Source organism: Colius striatus, chromosome 7 (assembly GCF_028858725.1).
Source record: "Colius striatus isolate bColStr4 chromosome 7, bColStr4.1.hap1, whole genome shotgun sequence".
Classification (NCBI taxonomy): domain Eukaryota; kingdom Metazoa; phylum Chordata; class Aves; order Coliiformes; family Coliidae; genus Colius; species Colius striatus.
In genome coordinates this window covers 16,610,691-16,628,588 of record NC_084765.1, presented here as the reverse complement: position 1 = coordinate 16,628,588, position 17,898 = coordinate 16,610,691, and the positions used below count along the sequence as shown (strand labels likewise).

At 53.1% G+C, this 17,898-nt stretch overlaps 2 protein-coding genes across 4 annotated transcripts; one reads left to right on the top strand and one right to left on the bottom strand.

The window, feature by feature from the left end:
* Positions 1-1,384: 1,384 nt before the first annotated feature.
* Positions 1,385-9,499, bottom strand: LOC104556838 (cytosolic 5'-nucleotidase 1A). Of its 3 annotated transcripts, none has more exons than XM_061999873.1 (7): positions 9,412-9,499; positions 7,720-7,827; positions 6,877-7,044; positions 5,407-5,536; positions 4,728-4,850; positions 3,517-3,695; positions 1,385-2,979 (listed from the first exon to the last, which is right to left on the bottom strand). In XM_061999873.1, the coding sequence occupies exons 2-7, from the start codon at positions 7,762-7,764 to the stop codon at positions 2,677-2,679; spliced, it is 948 nt and encodes a 315-aa protein (XP_061855857.1). In that variant the 5' UTR covers positions 7,765-7,827; positions 9,412-9,499; the 3' UTR covers positions 1,385-2,676. The 3 variants fall into 3 exon arrangements, with proteins under 3 accessions (XP_061855857.1, XP_061855856.1, XP_010199154.1); XM_061999872.1 differs by having other exon boundaries at positions 7,720-7,778; XM_010200852.2 differs by having other exon boundaries at positions 7,720-7,770.
* Positions 9,500-11,062: 1,563 nt separating this feature from the next.
* On the top strand, positions 11,063-15,868 carry SYT8 (synaptotagmin 8). The gene is made up of 9 exons (XM_010200851.2): positions 11,063-11,254; positions 12,786-12,920; positions 13,250-13,407; positions 13,534-13,629; positions 13,862-14,029; positions 14,233-14,400; positions 14,591-14,708; positions 15,118-15,251; positions 15,341-15,868. Exons 1-9 carry the CDS (start codon positions 11,185-11,187, stop codon positions 15,572-15,574), a joined length of 1,281 nt encoding a protein of 426 aa, XP_010199153.2. The 5' UTR covers positions 11,063-11,184; the 3' UTR covers positions 15,575-15,868.
* Positions 15,869-17,898: the final 2,030 nt, after the last annotated feature.

Below are 17,898 nucleotides of genomic sequence, written 5' to 3'. Positions count from 1 at the left end.
TTCCTTTTTTTCCATTTTGGGCATGTTTTGTCCTGTCATCCCCCACAGTGCAGACAGTGCTGGAGGAAGGCACAGAGCACCTTCCCCCTGCCTCAGCAACTTGTGCCCTGCAACAGTTCACATGACTCAGCTCGTTTCCCCTTGCTCAAGTTGTTGACCAAGCTCCTGTCCACGCATTGACAAAGGCACATGGGTCAGAGTGGTGGAGGATGACCAGAATCACCATTACCACCAGCCCCAGGTCCCTGCAGCTGGCACTGAAGCTGTGTGTGGGGAGCAGGGCTGGAAATGGGCACCTGGATCCCCACACTGGGCCCATCAGTACCTGCCCTGCCTGAAGGTGGGCTGAACATCTGTGCCTGCTTACCAGGCAGGGGTGCAGGGGTGCAGCACCCTCTAATTAGTGTTTGCTCAACGATTGAGGCTGATGGGTGCTTTGCATTATTAGCAAATGATGAGTAGCTGATGTTTGTTGATGAAACATCTAAGAAGGGCAACAAAGCTAGTAAAGGGTCTAGAGAATAAATATTAGCAAGAGCAGATGAGGGACCCTGGGGGCATTCAGCCCAGAGAAGAGGAGGCTGAGGGGAGATGGTCTCACTCTCTACAACTATCTGACAGGAGGCTGTAGTGAGGTGGGAGTTGGTCTCTTGTCCCAAATAATGAGTGACAGGACAAGAGGAACTGGCCTCAAGTTGCACCAGGGGAGGTTTAGACTGGAGATTAGGAACAACTTTTTCCTTGAGAGGGTCATTGGACACTGTCCCAGGCTGCCCAGGGAGGTAGTGGAGTCCCCATCCCTGGAAATATTGAAAAGGCGTGTAGCTGAGGTGCTGAGGGACATGGGTTAGTGGTGGGCTTGGAGCATGAGGTTAGTGGTCAGACTCACTGACCATAAAGGTCTTTTAGAACCAAACAATTCTATAATTATATGAATTTCAGCATCTGGACTGAGCAAAAGGACCAGGGGGCAGAGTGCTGGTGCTGAGACCTTGTCAGGCTTTGCATCTTTGGTGGTTTCCCACCAAGGTCTTGCACACCATCATCCCCATCCTGCCCTGGCAGCCCTGAATTTGGGCCCACATGGTGGCCTATGCCTGGGGCCAGCAGCTCCACTTGCTAGGGAGAGATATGCAGATATCCCAAGAACCAGGTAGCAAGAGTGGGAGTGGGGAGTTCAGGGGAGTGGGAGTTCAGGGGCCTAATCCAAAGCCCACTGAAGGTTTCTTGTGTATTTCATTTTGATGCATGTATGTAAGACCAGCTGAAAGAACTGAATGTCTGTAAAGGAGCAGTGAGTTATCCCAGCCTCCTCCAGCGCTGCTGAACACCAGCAAGAGGGAAAGACTCTGACACGTGGGTGCTTATTTATTTATGGAGGAGAAAAAGCAGTGCTGAGAGTGATGCTTGAGAAACCTTTTAAAAAATACTTTCTGATTACACTGAGATTTAAAACCCCTAAGCCACAGCCATCTTTACCTCCTCCATCCGTAATCCTGCTGTCACCCAGCAAGCATTGCCCTGAGCAGCCAATTGGTTTTTTTTATGATACTGTTCTGGGGAGCTCCCAGGGATTTGGGGTGTCCCCGGGCAACACAGTGTCCTCTAGTAGGAACTGTTACCTGGGGAAAGAAACCTGCCAGTGAATCCTGGGGGGCTGCTCACTCTGCAGGAAAGTTAGGAGCAGAGTCCACATTGCCAGAGGAGAGATATCCCTGTGTGGGGAGGGTGGCTTGGTGCCAGGCAGGGTCCTGAGCACATGCATGGGCTCCATCAGCCCTGAGCAGCGACATCTGGGAGCCCCAGCCAAGGCCCTGCGACCCATTTAAGCTCAGGGGCGGGCAGCCGGTCCTGCCCGGGCCCCTGCCTGGCTGGTGCTGCCGGCAGCCCAGCTCCAGTGCCCTCTCCTGGTAGGACGTCGGAACTGTGTGGCAGCTCTGCCTGACTTCGAAACTGGGCTGCAGCTCCAGAAGCTGTGCCCTATGGCTCTGGGCCTCCCTCCTATGGACCCTGTGAGCAGCCTGCATACTGAGAAAGAGGTGACTTGTGCTCCATTCTCTTCTATAAGGGGGAACAGCTTCGATTTTCTTTTTTCAACCTGATCATGTATTTTTAAAAGGTTTGTAGGTCCTTCATAGCTTTGAAGTCTTTCTCCCTCTGCTGAGTTTGGAGGTGCCTGAAGGACTTGCTAGCGTATCAGCCTCCTCAGGAAGCCAAGCGGAGTGTGTCTGGTGAGGCAGCACCTTGAGAACTTCCCTGGGACAGAGGTTGAGCACAGACAAAGCCAGCATTTTTGGTGCCAGGATTCATGCTTCTTTTAGCTCATGTGTAAGGCAATAGCTTTATTTATTTCTTGACAGAACTGAAAAGTCTCCAGAACCTACAGAGCAGATAGGTGGTAGTCCTTGGTGTCACAGCAAACGTATCCTTCCTTCCTGGAGCGGTTGCATCTTTTGGCTTTATCCTAAGATCTAAAGGGCCTCTTATTGGGAGCAGAAATGAACATCAAGTCTTGCCTGGTGGTCTGTGCTCTCATGCAATGCTCTCACCTTCTTTCCCTGAGGTTAGCTTGCTGCAGGTTAGGAAGTCCTTCCCACTTCACCAGAAGGTTTGCCTTCAACTGGCTCAGTCCCCTGTGCTGCTGGAAGAGGGGACTGCTGGTCTGCTGGCAGCCCATCAGCAGCAGGAGGGGACCCAGGCAGAGGGTACACCCACATTTTGAGCCCCCTGGATATTATGGAGCCCATCATCAAAGAAAATGTGGGGCTGGATCTGGGCGAGGATGGGGCCCTTGGGAGCCCCATCCATGAAGAAAGCCTCATCGATGTCCAAGCCCCACTCCCGGATCGTCTTGAGGGCCCTGGTGCCCATGTCCCGGCCACTGCGGGCAGTCACTAGGTACGTGCGGATGGGCGAGTCTTCCTGGCGGAACTTCTGCCGCATCTTCCCAAGGTGCATGGCAAAAGCCTTCAGGGGACCCTGGAAACACAGGAGTGGGTAAGAAATAAGGAGACATCTACTCGGCCTGTACAAGCCCGTACTTATTCCTATTCCAGGGGTTCTCAGGACCCTGTGGAGCGCAGGGCTACCAGTGGGGTACGGGACTGGGCAGTGCTGGGATGCATGTGTGCTGTGTACTGGGATGCTCAGGAGGAAGGTGAACATTGTAGTGCTCATCCTAATCCCAGAGTGACCAGGAAGATACATCTCAGTGAGCAGTGCCTCTGGGTCTGAGTTGTGCAGGGACTTGCACAACAAGAGGTCCCAGCTGACAAAGGGTGGCACTGTGGGTAACCACAACCCTGGATATTTGTAATCACTTATAGGAGACATCAGGCCAGATCCATCTCCAGTGGGACTTCAGGCCAGACCCACACCAGAGACAGTGGTGAATGCAAAGAGAACCTGTAAGGATTTGTGCTGCTTTGGCTACTGATGGCACAGCCCTAGCAAGAGAGGTGCTGATGGTGGCTGCAGAGTCTCTGGGTGCCCATGAAAGTGGGGTGGCTTGCTCACCTCTCCCATGGGCACAGCCTCCATCGCCCGCTCATACTGCTTGGCCCCCTCCAGCCCTTGCTCCCGGAAGACCTGGTCTGTCTCGTCAGAGAAGAGCACAGCGTCACCATCGAACGCCACACGCAGTGGGATGCTGGGGCCCTGGATGTCCTGCTGGAAGACTTGCGCTGCCGAGACTCCTGCGAGACACAGCGAGGGAGTGGGTCAGGCTGGACACCCTGTCCCAGGGCAGCTCTTGTGTGGCCAGCTCTTCCCCACGTATCTGCCACAGTCCTGTCCCACATCACATTGTCAGGGTCTCCAAGCCAGGGGACTTTGTGGGAGCCAGCCCAGCCTTTCTGGGGCTGTGTTGTGCCCCTATGGCAATGGGCATGTCTGAAGAGATACTGAGGTTTGCTAAGAGATGATGGGTGATTGTGGAGGCATGAGAAGCCCTCCTCCTGGTTCTGGCTCACCCTGCCAAGCTTGGATTTGATGCCCAGATTTAGCACTCTGTACTCTTGAGTAACAGGGATTGGCACCTCTGCTTGATTGTGGTAATTGGCTTAATTACAGGTCTCTTCTGTCATGTTGCTCCCTGCCCCCATGGACCCAGGCCCCTGGATGAGGGACACATGTCAGATCAATAATACTCCTCAAGGATACTCCAGGAATGTGCTGTGTAGTGAAGGAAAGCCCAGGCTGTGAATGGCCTCCTCCTGACCTTGATGCACTTGGGCCAGCTGATATGCTCACACCCAAGCAAATTAATAAGGAGGCAATTAACCCCATTAGAGCTGTTGAGGACACTGCACTCCCTCCGACTGAGGTCAAGCATGTGCTTATGTCTATCACTGAGTACATGTAGCAAGAAAGTAAATTTCTAGGGCATCCTCACAAAGCCTTGGAAATCTCTGATGCGCTGTCATTGATCCAGAGAGCAGCCATGGGCAGCATCTTTGGTTAGAAAGGCTTAAATGTCAGCCCATAGTGGAGGTACAGCCAGAAATGTACATAAAGTACTTGGTGACTTATGAAGGCATCTGAGAAACTCTGGTGTATCTGCAGGCTACTAGTGGGGACAGAAGAGGATATTGATCTGTTCAGGACTGTACTGAAATGTTCATTCCCCACCTTGCCACTGGGAGGGTATGGGCTTTGGTGTTGCTACACAGCTGCTTAGAAAAAGTGTGGTGTGGGTGTGGGGATGTGGGATGGAGGGGAGAACTCACCTCTCTGGAGGGCATTCAAGACATCTGTCCTGTCAGCTGAGAGGAAGAGCTTGACTCCGTGAGGCTTCAGGTACTGCGTGGAGTCCTCATCGCTGACAAAGTAGAACTTGGAGATCTCGAGGCCTTTGGGTCAGGGGATGTGAGCAAAGTCTGTTATGGGGCAATGTCCTCTTCACAGCCCCCCTCCCCAGGACATGGCATGCTTTTCTGCAGAGCTCAGGGTAATTCATTTTCCAGTGCTATCTGGGGAACCTGCCCGTGTTCTTGCTGTATCTTCTTGGCCTGTTGCTGCTGCAAAACTGCAGCGTGCAGTTAAGTATTCCCTTCATCCCTCCCTTAAATGAGCCTTCTTGACAGCATTCTGGGATTTAGTGAGTGAGTTTTTTTTAAAGAACTCCGTTTCTTTAGTAGCTGCCTGGGGATGCCTAGGCTGTGTAAAATGCTGCCAGACCCCTTGGTGCAAAGGATATGGCCAAAAGGAGCTGGGCTCTGCCATGGAACTTGTATCCTGGGTGTGCTCTGCCACTCTGGGCGAGTTGCACAGGGCTGGCAGGAATTGGCCTTGTTTCCAAAATAACCCCTTCTATCTCCTGGCTGTTTATTTGCCACTGATACACCACTATGGTGCCTTATCTGCCTCCCAGGCAAAGCAGGCACCCTGGGATGGGGTCTCCCTCACCATAGAACTTGGCACTGTTGACGATGCGCACACCGCTCTCAGGGCTGTTGTTGGAGAACACCACGATGTCAAAGAGTTCCTTCTCTTCTGGGTTGCTCTCCAGTATCATCCTGTTCACATACTGCACTGCCTGTGAGGAGAAGATGAGACCTTTGGAGAGGCATGACTGCAATGGCTTTGCTAGGGCTCTTTTGCAGTTAAGGTTAGTGGCTTGTGCAGCATCTGTCAGCTATGGCAAGGCTAGCTTTGGCCAAAAAGGCCAATGGCATCCTGGCTTGGATCAGAAATGGTGTGGCCAGTAGGACCAGGGAAGTGATTGTCCCCCTGTACTTGGGGCTGGTGAGGCTGCAACTCAAATGCTGTGTTCAGTGCTGGTTCCCTCACTACAAGAAGAACTTTGAGGTACTGGAGTGTGTCCAGAGACAGGCAACGGAGCTGGTGAAGGGTCTGGAGAATAAGTCTGATGAGAAGCAGCTGAAGGAGCTGAAGATGTTTAGTCTGAAGGAGGTTGAGGGGAGACCTTCTGGCTCTGCAGCTCCCTGAAAGGAGGCTATAGTGAGGTAGGGGTTGGTCTCTTCTCCTAAGTAATGAGTGATAGGACAAGAGGAAATGGCCACAAGTTGCACCAGGGGAGGTTTAGATTGAAGACTAGGAAGAATTTTTTCACCAAGAGAGTTGTTAGACACTGTCCCAGGCTGCCCAGGGAGATGGTGGAGTCCCCATCCCTGGAGATAGTGAGAAGCTGTGTAGCTGTGGTGCTGAGGGACACAGGTTAGTGATGGGCTTGGTAGTGTGAGGGTAGTGGTTTGATTCAATGATCTTAAAGGTTTTTTCCAACCATACAGAGAACCACTGACACATATTTCTTCCATACAGAATCTTAAGGGTTGGAAGAGACCTCGAAAGATCATCTAGTCTAACTCCTCTGCCAGAGCCTTTGTGAGACCACATCTGGAATATCGTGTCCATTTCTGGGCCCCTCAGTTCAAGAAGGACAGGGAGCTGCTGGAGAGAGTTCAGTACAGGGCCACAAAGATGATTAAGGGAGTGGAACATCTCCCTTATGATGAAAGGCTGAGGGAGCTGGGGCGACGTTATTAATGTTTACAAATATTTAAAGGGTGAGTGTCAGGAGGATGGAGCCAGGCTGTTCTCAGTGATGTCCAGTGACAGGACAAGGGGCAACGGGTACAAGATTCTATGACTGTATGATTTTATGGAGAGCCAGGCAGAGCAACCATCCTGCAAAAGCCATCTCCAGGAGGGCAGGAGGAGGATATCACACCAGGGAGGAGGTGGACATGTGGGACTAGTGAGGAACACACATCTTAATGTCCCACAATGAGGTCAAGAGGCCAGGCTGGGCATACCTACACCCTGTGATGGGAGCTGAGACCTAAAGCTGGGAATGCTGAGCTTCCACCCTATCCTCTGAGTCTGCATGTGCCACTGGGCAGGTGTGAGGCTCACCTGAATGAAGATGAAGGCTGTGCCTGGTGGCAGGGGATTGTCCTGGTTGGCTTGCTGATGCCTTGCATACTCCTCCTTGCCCTTCTCCAGGTAGAGCTTGTGCTCCTCCTCCAGGTCAAAGATGGCTCTGGCGGTCACTGCAACGACCAGGGCCTCTTTGGGGTCTTTCTGTAGGACAAGGAGGAAAGAGGGATGGCGGAACATCAAAGGAGGAGCTTGGGGGGAGGTGGGGTGAACAGAGGGACACAGGGCTCCCTGGTTGGCCACTGCATCACTCAAATGTCATGGTTCCTGATACCACAGGGTCTTTGGAGGAGAGATATGAAACCCAGTATTCTTTTTCAGGTCACCAAGGATGGCACAGGCAGTTGTGAAAGCCCAACCTGTCTGGTAAGTGCCATGTGCTCTGACGACAGCTCATATCAGAGGGGATTGCTTCATTATTTTGCTGCATGTGGGCATACCACAGCCATGATCATCTGTTTGTGCCAAGCTGGGCACTGCTGGGTTTTCTGCATGTACTGGTGGTTTTACCCTTTGTGTCTGAATCTATATATAGAGAAGCTGCTGTGTTGTCCCTGGCTGCTCCAAAATTGAAGTGTGAGCAAATGCACTTGTCCTGTTCATGCAACTGGGGCTTCATTCCTGCAGCCTCTTCCCCTGTGGAAATCTGTAGGACCAAGTGCCCAGCAGCCCTGGGACAGGCCACCTCTGAAATCTAAGCACAAGCAACTGAGGCCACTACAGCTCCATCCAGGCTGTGGCATGTCCTCGCCTGCAGTGGTATTTCAAAACTTGCTTTAGAAATACAGGATGTATGTTTTGTAACAAACAACCTTTTACCTGTTTCACATCGGTGTTTATGACTGTGCTCTCAGGTTCTGCCATCTTCAGCTGTCAGCCTCAAAGAGAAAGTACACAATTAAACTGACATCCTCTAATATAGCCAATCTAGAGAGGGGGAAAGAGAGGAAAAGAGACCAGTGACATCCTTCCCACCAAGTGAAGCCAACAGCTCTGCTCTGAGAAAATGAGGTCTAATAGTTCCAATCAAATATGATGGAAAAATGGCTTTCCAACCATAGATCATTGCCTTTTTTCCCTCCCCCTTGAAGAGTATTCTTCTCTGGAGGGAAATGCAGAAAGCGGTTGTGAAGATTTTACCCCAGCAAAATAAGTGTCCTTAAAAGCAAAAACAGCTCGGATCTTATGGGTAGGCTTTTTCTTTGCGCCCTTATTTTTTTTGTTGCTCCTTTTGCTTGAATGGAGGGTTTGTATCCACAAATAAGCAAGTTCACTGCATGAGCAGCTCATTTGCAGCTGCATCTGAGTAGAGATGTGTGGTGAGGGCTTAGAGGCAGGCTGCGACCCCCTAGATGAGCCAGCCAGCCCCTACACTGATGGTCTTGGTGGTGCAGGCTGTGCTAACGCAGGTCTGGCAGATGGAAGTCTTGGGGTGGGTTGTATGGCCTGCCTGTGCCTAGCAGCTGAATTATAAATCCTATTTATTTTCCTACACCCAAATCCTGTGGTTTCTGTTACCACTGTGCTGTATATGTCAATTCTATGTTCTAGTCAGAGTTAAAAATGGACTTTCAGGATTCAGCCTGTGAGGTGGGAACTGTTCCCATTCCCACCGAGGAGGATTCCATGGGGGTTACTTGCACCCAGTAGCTCTTATAAGTATCCTGCAAAGTTTCTCTGGGAGCAAAGGCAGTGATCATTGCCTTACCCAGATGTGCTGGGAATGCAAAGGGGGTTAAAACCTCATTTACCAGTTCATGTCTTACCTGATTACTGGGTTGGAGGGCTATGTATGCACAGATCAAAACCAGCGTGCAGTGTAAAGTAGAGGTCTCCAGAGACACCTTTCTTTTGCCCCAATTTTCTGCAATTCATTTTTGTTATTCATGGACTGCAAAATGTTGCCTAGGCTGGTAGGAAATGCACTTGCCTGATGGCAGCCCGCAGAGTTGGAGCCTTGACACATGTGGCTCAGTGCTTGCATGCGCTCTCCCTGACTGCCCTTGGGGTGGAAAGCCCTAAGGCAGCGCTTCTCCCGCAGCTGAAGGTGCCTGTAAAGCTGGGAGATGCTGAACATCCCTCTGCTACCTCCATCCACACCCCATGCTGGGAAGGGGTCTCCTCCCCAGCAGCCAGGTAGAGAGTGGCAACAGGCCAGCCGAGCAGGGAGAAACTTCCCTTGAGGGAATTTCACCCAAGTGTTTTTCTGAAAGTGAAAATTAAAGGAAAGGAGGCAACATAGCTGCGCAGCCCTTCCTGGAGGGTGAACACCACCTCTAATTTCTGCACTGTTCTTCCCAGTGCTACCAGCCAAGCCTGCCTTCTCCTTTCCATCTAACCAGCCTCTACTAACTGCAGTGTTTACCTACAGCTGTGCACGCAGTGCCAAGCTCACAGGAAAGTGTTTCAGGCAGATGCCCATCCCTGCAGCTCATTCTCCAGCTGCTGAACACAGACACTACCCCCCTGCATGCAGCCAGCATTTCGCTCCAGAGAGCAGCCCAAACTCACCTTGAGCGCTGCCTCTGCTCCCCAGGTGCAGCTGGTCTGCCGGCAGCATCCAAACTTCACCCGAGATACTGCTGGTTTAGCTTCGCCCTCCCTGCGCTGGCAGGAAGCAGGCAGGAGTCTGTCTGGGGTGCAGCCCTGTCCCTGGCATGCTGGGCTTTGTAGGCAGCTGGTGGGTTGGCGTTGTGCCCAGGCCAGCCGGCATCTCCCAGCCGGCACCGCGCTGGGGGCTCATGGCTGCCCGGGCCTGCCTGTGGCTGTGCTCTGGGACAGGGGCTAAGCTGTTGGGCTCCCTCGGAGCTTGTCCTCTGCTGCCCACAGGTGCTGCAGCCATGGCTATTTCTGTAGCTGGGTATTCTATTTATAGCATGCCTCCAGACCTCTCATTTCCCAGCCCTGGAATACATCATGGTTGTGGTTTTGACTGAAAAATATAGGCGTACCTCTTCAAGAGCAGCTTGCAGTGTACCTAGGGAGCTGGGCCAGGGAGAAAGGCTGGCGCAGTGCATGGCAGGGGGCAGGGAGGGCTCACTGCATTTGCAATGTTACTGTCATGTTTTTGGGTCCCTTTTCCCTTCTTTTCTGAAAGCTGTTTCTTACACTCTGCCCGTAATAGGGGTGATTTTTGGGTTGGGATCTTGCTTTTCCAGGTGGGCTGTGTGGCACCCAGTCCTGTGAGGCTCATGCTGCCTGATTTTATTGAGCATGTTCCCTTTTCCTCCTGTCCCTGCTATATATTTCTCTCAAGAGTCCTCTGGGGCTGCCAGTTTAGAGCAAAACATGTTTTGGCATCAGTTTCACCTAGGTTTGCTGCAGCATCGTTCCCGCAGCATCCTCTGCTCCCAGGGGTGATGCTTCTCTGAGCAGCAGGAGTGTAGGATGCTTGTGAGTGTGGCTGTGTTTCAGGTGGCGGAGGGACAGCCCAGGCATCTAGTGTGAAAAGCCTTGGTGGCCATGTGAAAATCTGGCAGGACCAGTGAGACAGGATGGTCCAGCACACCTGGGACAGGTCTGGCTTCCAGGGTCTCTTCCCCATCAGCCATTGGGCACTAGTGATATCACTCCTTGCTTCTGGTACCACCTGTAATTTCTGTGGTGCTGAGGTGGGTTTTAAGCTGACTTTGGTGAACTGGTGACAAGGGAGGAAGGGTAAATTGAATGTGACATGAATGCTGGTGAAACGGTTCCTGGGACATGTGCCTGGTGTTGCTGTTGGCACTGGGGGATGGAGCCTCCCAAGCATATTCTCTCACCCTGTCTGTCCTCCCTGCTATGCTGGAGCAGAACATCCCACTTCATCTCCACTGCTACTGCTGCATGTGTTTTCAGGGCCCTCAGATGGTGCATTGGGCCATGGTGTGCCAAGGCAGAGCTCCCCAAGCACGGAGCTCCCATGGATATGTGCAGCCACGCTGCAGCCAGCAGCTGTCCCGTTGCACGGTGTGCCTGCAGTCTGGTCCAGCCCAGCATCGCTGCAGGGATAACTCAGAGCAGCGGATTTGCCGGGGCACAGAGCCAGGCAGCAGTGCCTGCTGGCCTCTCGCAGGCAGGAGGGCAGGTTTTGCTTCCTGGTCCCTCAGGGAGTTCCCCGTTGGCTTTTCACCTGCGTGAGCACCACTTGGGTCAGTGGTGAGGTGGGGCTGCTGGGGCCGCCCGGTTCCTGGGCTGGCAAAGCAGACTTTCCTGTTTGGGCTGTGCTGTGCAGCCACCGTTCCTGCTGTACCCACAGCTCTGTGCTTGGTGGGACCCTGTCTTACACCGCAGCATGCCCCTGTCATGCACAGCACCTGGGCCTGGAGCCTGCACAGCGCAGAAGGGAGACTGAGGCTGAGGAGGAGACTTGTCCGTAAGTCTGTTTTCGGGAGTCTGGTCAGCACAGGGTGGGACCAAGAGGCAGCCCAGGAGCTCCTTTCCAGGAGCAGGGATGCTAGATGCTCCATGCAGAACCCACTGAGGGTGCACTGCCTCTCCCAGACCACAGCAAGGCTGTCCGCATTGTCCCCAAAACAGTGGCTCAGGTCACCTCGGGCATCTGGGATGAGATTTTTTTAAACCAGGGCTGCTGTCAGACTAATGTAACACAGCCCATGGAGATCTGACAGGGAAAAGGTGCTGAGACACCTCATTCTGTGCTGAGTAGGTATCTGTTCACCTATTCTGTCCTGTGCACCCACCACCACAGCCTGAAGCCAGTCTTGCACTTCCTAACTATCACAGGTGTGTCACTGGCCACCCATTTCTGTGTGTGGGGATGGGAGAAGCTGATCATTAAAGCTGCTGGTGGTGAGGCTTCGAGTGAGGCTCAGGTGTCCAAAGACACAGACGTCCCAGGTAGCCCTGGGCATGTCACTTAACCTTGCCCCAGCAATGCTGCTGCAGGGATGACAGGGATTCTGGTGTCTCTCGAGCCCTAAGTCAGCACACAGCAAAGCCCATTGTTGGAAAAATGAAAGGCTTTTGCTGTCTGGGGGGAAGTGCAGAGGTGGTTTCTCCCTGGAGGGATTCCTGTGCAAGGAGCCATCGCCCTGTGGGGTAGGCAGAGCACATGTAGAGTGAGGTGGTGCTGGCTGCTTGAGCAGGGACCCCCTCTGACACGGGGCAGGCGGTGGGGGCACACAGGGCAAACAGGCACATACCTGCCCGCCTCGGCACGGCTCTGGGTCCGGTGCCACCTCTGCCATGGCGGCTGCAGCCCTGCTCCCTGCAGCCTGACTCCTGCCATACCTCTCCTGCCTTTGCTCCTCAGCTGAAAGAAGCCACGGAGGAAGTTTTGGCTAGGATACAATAGGAGCAATGCTTCAGGGAAAGCATTAGTGAAAAACCATTCTGCTTTAAATTTGAAGCCTTCCTTTCAGCCGTGGCAGCGTTGCGGTGTGTATGGGTCAGGCTCATGCAGAATTTCCAAGCCAGGTGACCCCAGCCTGGCGGCACCACTGCCAAACCCTCTGCTGTCAGAATATATCCTGGGGAAAATAGCTGGAAAAGGGTGCTAATGGTGGGGCTTGCCTGGGGCTGAGAAGACTCTTCAGCTCATGCCGCTTGCCCAGGGAGGAACCAGCACAGAGCAGCTCTTGGGCTTTTTTTCCCCCTATAGCCACGAGATTCCTCTTCTCAAAATCAAAGGGAAACTCCCTAATCCATCCACCACCCTGCTCTCTCCCCTTTCCAAAGGCAGGCTTGCAAGGATATAGATGAGAAGAAGGCTGTAGGCCAGGGGCTGGCTGGCACAGAGCCCTCCCTGCCCACTGCTCCCTCTGTCTCCATTTCACACCTCATTGCCAAAGTGGCCAAGCCCTAAACACTTTGTTTTAATTGTGTTTGCTCCTGGGCTACTGGAAAGGAAATCTCCACCCTGTTAATTTTGCTTACATCCCCAGGTCACCCCAGCTTGGCCATGGAAGCAGCAGCCAGGAAAGGCAGGGCCACAGCCTCCCCACGCACCAGCAACGCTGTGGCCATTGCCACTACGGCTGGGCCGGGCTTCCTGGAGGACTGGCTTAGCCACATCCCACGTGAGTGCCACGGTGCTTGCGCTGTTCCCTCGGGCAGTGTTATGCTGTGGGGTCTTTCTTCTTCCTCCTTGCAAACCCCTTTCTCTGTTGGGTTCCAGAGGGGTAGGGATGCTGCAGACTGGCACCGTGATGCTGCAGGAGCACAGGGCATCCTTGCTGCTTGTTTGGGGAATGGTCTCCAGCCGCAGCCTCCCTGTGTGGAGCCTGTCTGGGGTTATATGGGCAATTTGGAAATGCTGAAGCACCATGAAGGGATTTAAATGAACTCTAGATGTTTTTGCTTGGTTTAAACTCTTCTGTCCATTTTTGGTCCCCAAATTTTGCACCAGTACCAAAATGGGCACTTATCGCCGTGGCTGTGGCAGTAGCCGTTCTCCTCCTCCTCTTCCTCGTCTGCATCATCAGGTGCTGCTGTGGCAAGAAGAAGCCCAAGAAGAAGGAAAGAGTCAGCTTGCAGACTGTCAACAGCTCCACCACGGCCAGCCTCGTGCGTTCTGCTTTCCCCTCTCCCTCACCTCCCTCTCCCTGAGAGGTTTGCTGCTGGGTCCCAGCACAGCGCGGCCAGGGCCGTGGCTGAGCAGGTTCTGAGGGTTGATGTTGCTCTCTGCCACAGGTGCAGCCTGAGCTGGAGGACCTGGAGCAGGGCACGGAGCAGACGGGGCGAGGCAAGCTGCAGTACTCCCTGGAGTACAACTTCCGTGCGCAGGAGGTGGGTGTGCTCGCGGCCGCAGCATGGCCCGTGGGAGGCTTTGCTCTTGCGTGGCCCCTCTCTGCTGCCCACTGAGGGGGGAACATTCCCCCTTGCACCTCTCCCCTGGCCCACAGCCTGATGACTCTCATGCCCATATGGCGTGGAGATGCCCTACCTGCTGCACTGCCTTGCTCCCCGCCAAATCCCCATCCTTCTCTACCTGTTGACCTTGTGCATCACTCCTTTGAAGCTGAAAGTTGGCATCAAGCAGGCAGCTGAGCTGAAGGCCATGGACAGCGGAGGCACATCTGATCCTTACGTGATTGTCTATCTAACGTCTGATATGAAGAAGAGGTACGAGACCAAGGTTTACCGCAAGACCCTGAACCCTGTCTTCAATGAGAGCTTCACTTTTCAGGTAGGAAACTATAGCTGATGATGGGCTTTTTTGGTCTCGTCACAAGTGTTGCATGGGCAAAAATCTCTCCAGGCAGGGAGAGATTTGCAACCAGGATGGGGAAGCATCAGAGAAAAAAATCTGTTATCATATGTGCCACCCTGTCCTGTGGGGCAGGACCGCTGCTGAGAGGTGAGTCCTGTCTTTTGGGTCCTCCCTTGCAGGTACTCCAGGCAGAGGTGCCTGAATCCACACTGGTGATGCAAATCTATGATTTCAACCGCTTTGCCAAACACGACACCATCGGTGAGGTCCGGCTGCCCCTGGCCAGTGTCAGCCTGCAGCACGTCATCGAGCAGTGGAGTGACCTGGTGGCAGCCAGCAAAGTGGAGGTTGGTCTGGTGGGTGGGTAACTCTGCCAGGAGGGATGCACTGCTGCTTTGCCACCAGCCCAAGAAGCAGGCCCTTAGGGGCAAGCCCAAGGGTGCAGGAGACACAGGAAACCTGGGCCCAGCCTAGTACTCCAGCCCCAGGTGAGCTGGCTCTTCTACTCTGTGCTTATCGCTGGCACCTGTCCATCAGGAAGAGCAGCTGGGGGAGATCTGCTTCTCGCTGCGCTATGTCCCCAGCACCGGCAAGCTGACAGTGCTCATCCTGGAAGCCAAGAAGCTGAAGCGGATGGACTCCCACGGGCTCTCAGGTCAGCAGGAGATGCTTGTGCTCTGATCTCCCTACTCCTGCCCAGGCTTTAACAAAGGTACCAAGATCTGCAAAGCCTTGAAAGCTCTTGGTGCCAAGACCTGCTTCCTGCTCCCACCACCATAACCAGCCCTTTGCTGGTTCCCAGCCTTCCCCAGAACAGATACTCCAGCTTTAGGCAGAGCTGGAGGTATCTCCCAGAAGGAGATGTTGTGGCTGGATGGTATGGGGAGCTTGTGGCAGGAGGTGAGCTCTGGGGTGGCTATCAAGTAGAAGAGAAGTGGATACTCACCACAAGGAGTGACAAGTGGGATATATCTGCTTGGGAATGGCCCAGGGAAGCAGGTTTGTGTCTGAGCTCCTCAGTAAAAAATTGACACTCATGGCAACCATGTCCTCTCTCTCCTCAGATCCTTTTGTCAAGGTGCATCTCATCCTGAACAGGAAGAAATGGAAAAAGAAGACAACAAGTGTGAAGAAAAACACCCTAAGTCCTTACTTCAATGAGGTGTTTGTTTTTGAAGTCCCTTTCAGTCAGATCCAGGTGAGTTTCCCTGCAGTGCCCAGGGCTACATGGGTCCCTGCTGCAGTGAGCCCCTTTCCACTGACCCTCTTTCTTCTGTCTCCTCCCAGAACGTTGACGTGGTCATCTCTGTCTGGGATCATGACAAAGTGACCAAGAATGAGCCCATTGGCAAACTCTTTTTGGGCTGCCGAGCCACAGGCAACCAACTGCGGCACTGGTCTGACATGCTGTCCAACCCACGCCGGCCCCTCGCCCAGTGGCACAGCCTGCAACCCCCAGACATGGTTGACAAAGCCCTGGGTCTGAAGCCCCACCTCAAGCTGCCTTTGCCCCACAGATAACGAAGCTCTTCTCCTCCACCTGGGACAGAGGGCTTGCGGAGGGGTGAGGGGCTTTTGCTCAGCAGCATCCAGATGTGTCAATCCCAGCTCAGCATCAGCGAAGAGGGGACTGGGGACCCTTCTTGGCCAAGAGATGGTCTGGCTGCTGGTACAGCTCATGCCCTGGGTGGTGCTTGGAGTGGGGCAGCTGGGCAGCCCATGGCAAGGCTGGACGTGGTGCAGAGGATGCTAGAGGGGATGGCATGGGTGCAGGGGCCGGCTCATCCCAGCTGCTTGTGGGCTGGGGGGGACAAATACACAGAGCTTCAAGTTCAAGCAGAAACACTGAGTCTGTTGATATTTTCAAAGCAGAGGATTAATGTGTGGCAGCCTGGAGTGGGCAGTTTCTTTGGTTGTGAACAACCTAGCAAGAGGCAAGTTCTTGAGAAGGCTTTATGTGCCTTGTCTTTTAAACAGGACCAAGATCCTGAAGTACCCCAAGAGACTTGAGAGGAGAGAGAGGACAGGCTGATGAGAAGGGTATTTGAGATACATGACCTGCTCTTCAGTGCCTCTGCAATGTGCATGGTCTGTGTCCTGGCTAGAAGCTAAATGAGACAGCAAAATCCACCATGGATTGTCCACATGGCTTCACTTGTAACTCATTCCCAGCCCTTGCTGACTTGTGCATCGCAAGACGTGACTCAGGGTATGGGACTCACCTGTGACCATCCCCATGGACCATGCCGATGAGGATACATAGTGGCAGCTGCATCCACCCTGTGTGGTTCTATTGTCCTAGTGCAGCAAAGTTTGCCTATCTGGCACCTGTAGGTGCTGCCAGGACAGAGGGGCTGCGGCTCTTGGTCTCATGCTATGATCACACTACCCTGACGAAGGCTGGGTTGTAGCCTTCTGGGCAGGTTTCATGTAAACTGGGAGGTTTTTGTGGTCACATGTCCTGCCCTGGTTCATGAGGCCTTGGGGCGGGGGCTGTGTAGGTAAAGATCCCTCCTAGAAGGATGAGGGCACAGAGAGGTACCACCATCCCCACTCATCTGTGAGTAAGTTTCGGGAGGCTTGAGAGCACCTTGTTAGAGATGTGCAGGAAGAAGCTCACTGTGCTGAGCTGGAGGAGGGCATTGCCCTTGCTCCAAAATACCCCCGCTACAAAAAAACAGCCATAGCACACAAAGATTTGAACTCATATCAGAATTGATGCCCAAAAGACAAAGTAATTTGCATCATGGGGGGCTGCAGGCATGCCTCTGATAGCTGTCTTCTGGGCTTGGAAGGGGAGAGACCCCAGCACGTTAATGAAGAGTCATTAATAGTGAGAAGCAGTTAATCTACAATTACCCAGAGCTCCACGGAGCGACCATCCCAGGGTTAAACAAACACAGTGAAGATGAGCAAGATTATGAGAACTCTCAATAGAGATGAACGGCCTGAGCTTAACCACAAAAAACTGCTGCATCTGCTTCTTGATAAATATTCTCCAGGCCTTGCCGTGTTGAGGAGAGAAATGACAGGGTGGTTTGGAGGTAACAAGTGGAGTGTGGCTTCTGCTGAGGAAACAGCATCTGCTGGCAGACACTAATGAGATGGAGTAGGAAATCAATCACCTGAGAAAGACTTCTAAGGGGAGACTTGAAAGCCTCAACCTTCAGTCTCAGACTTAATTCAGGCTGGTATGGGCTGTGCAGAAAGGCACATCACAGAAATTGGTTTGGTTTTTGGTGATGCTGTATGGTGGTTTAGGGCCATGCAGGACGCAGAAGGGCTTTTGGAGTTGTTGGGAACAGTAATTTCTTATTTGTGCATGTGTGTGTGTGTATTTTTTCCAGTCCCCTTTTTTGAAGTCATGGCCTTGAGGTTCACTGCTTAATTTACGGGGCTGGGCACAAAAATTTATGCATATTAATCCCAAAATGGACATGGCTGAAGAAGGTGCAGGAACATCACCTCCCTGAGAAATGCTACCCCCAGTACCAATGCCTGCTGCTCCTCTCTCCAGCTTTGTCTGCATTCAGAGCCCGAATTGCCAACACAGTCCTGGGTGAGCAGAGGTGGGGAAGAAAACCGGCTTTGCTGGTGCTTTTTTGGGGTGTAGCCAGGGAGCGAGTGCCTGGCTGGGCTGGCTCTGGGCAGCCTGAGCTGAGCCTTGGCACACTAAAACTCAGCGATCTGATTTGTTTGCTCAAGAGGGAGAGGTGAACAGGTGGGTATGATCTCCACCCAGCTCCGGTTTTTAAGGCACTGCTGAGGCTGCTTACTGCCTCCATCGTTGATTTTCTTTACCAATCTGCCTTGTGCTCTTACAACAAGGCTTTGAGCACTCTCCT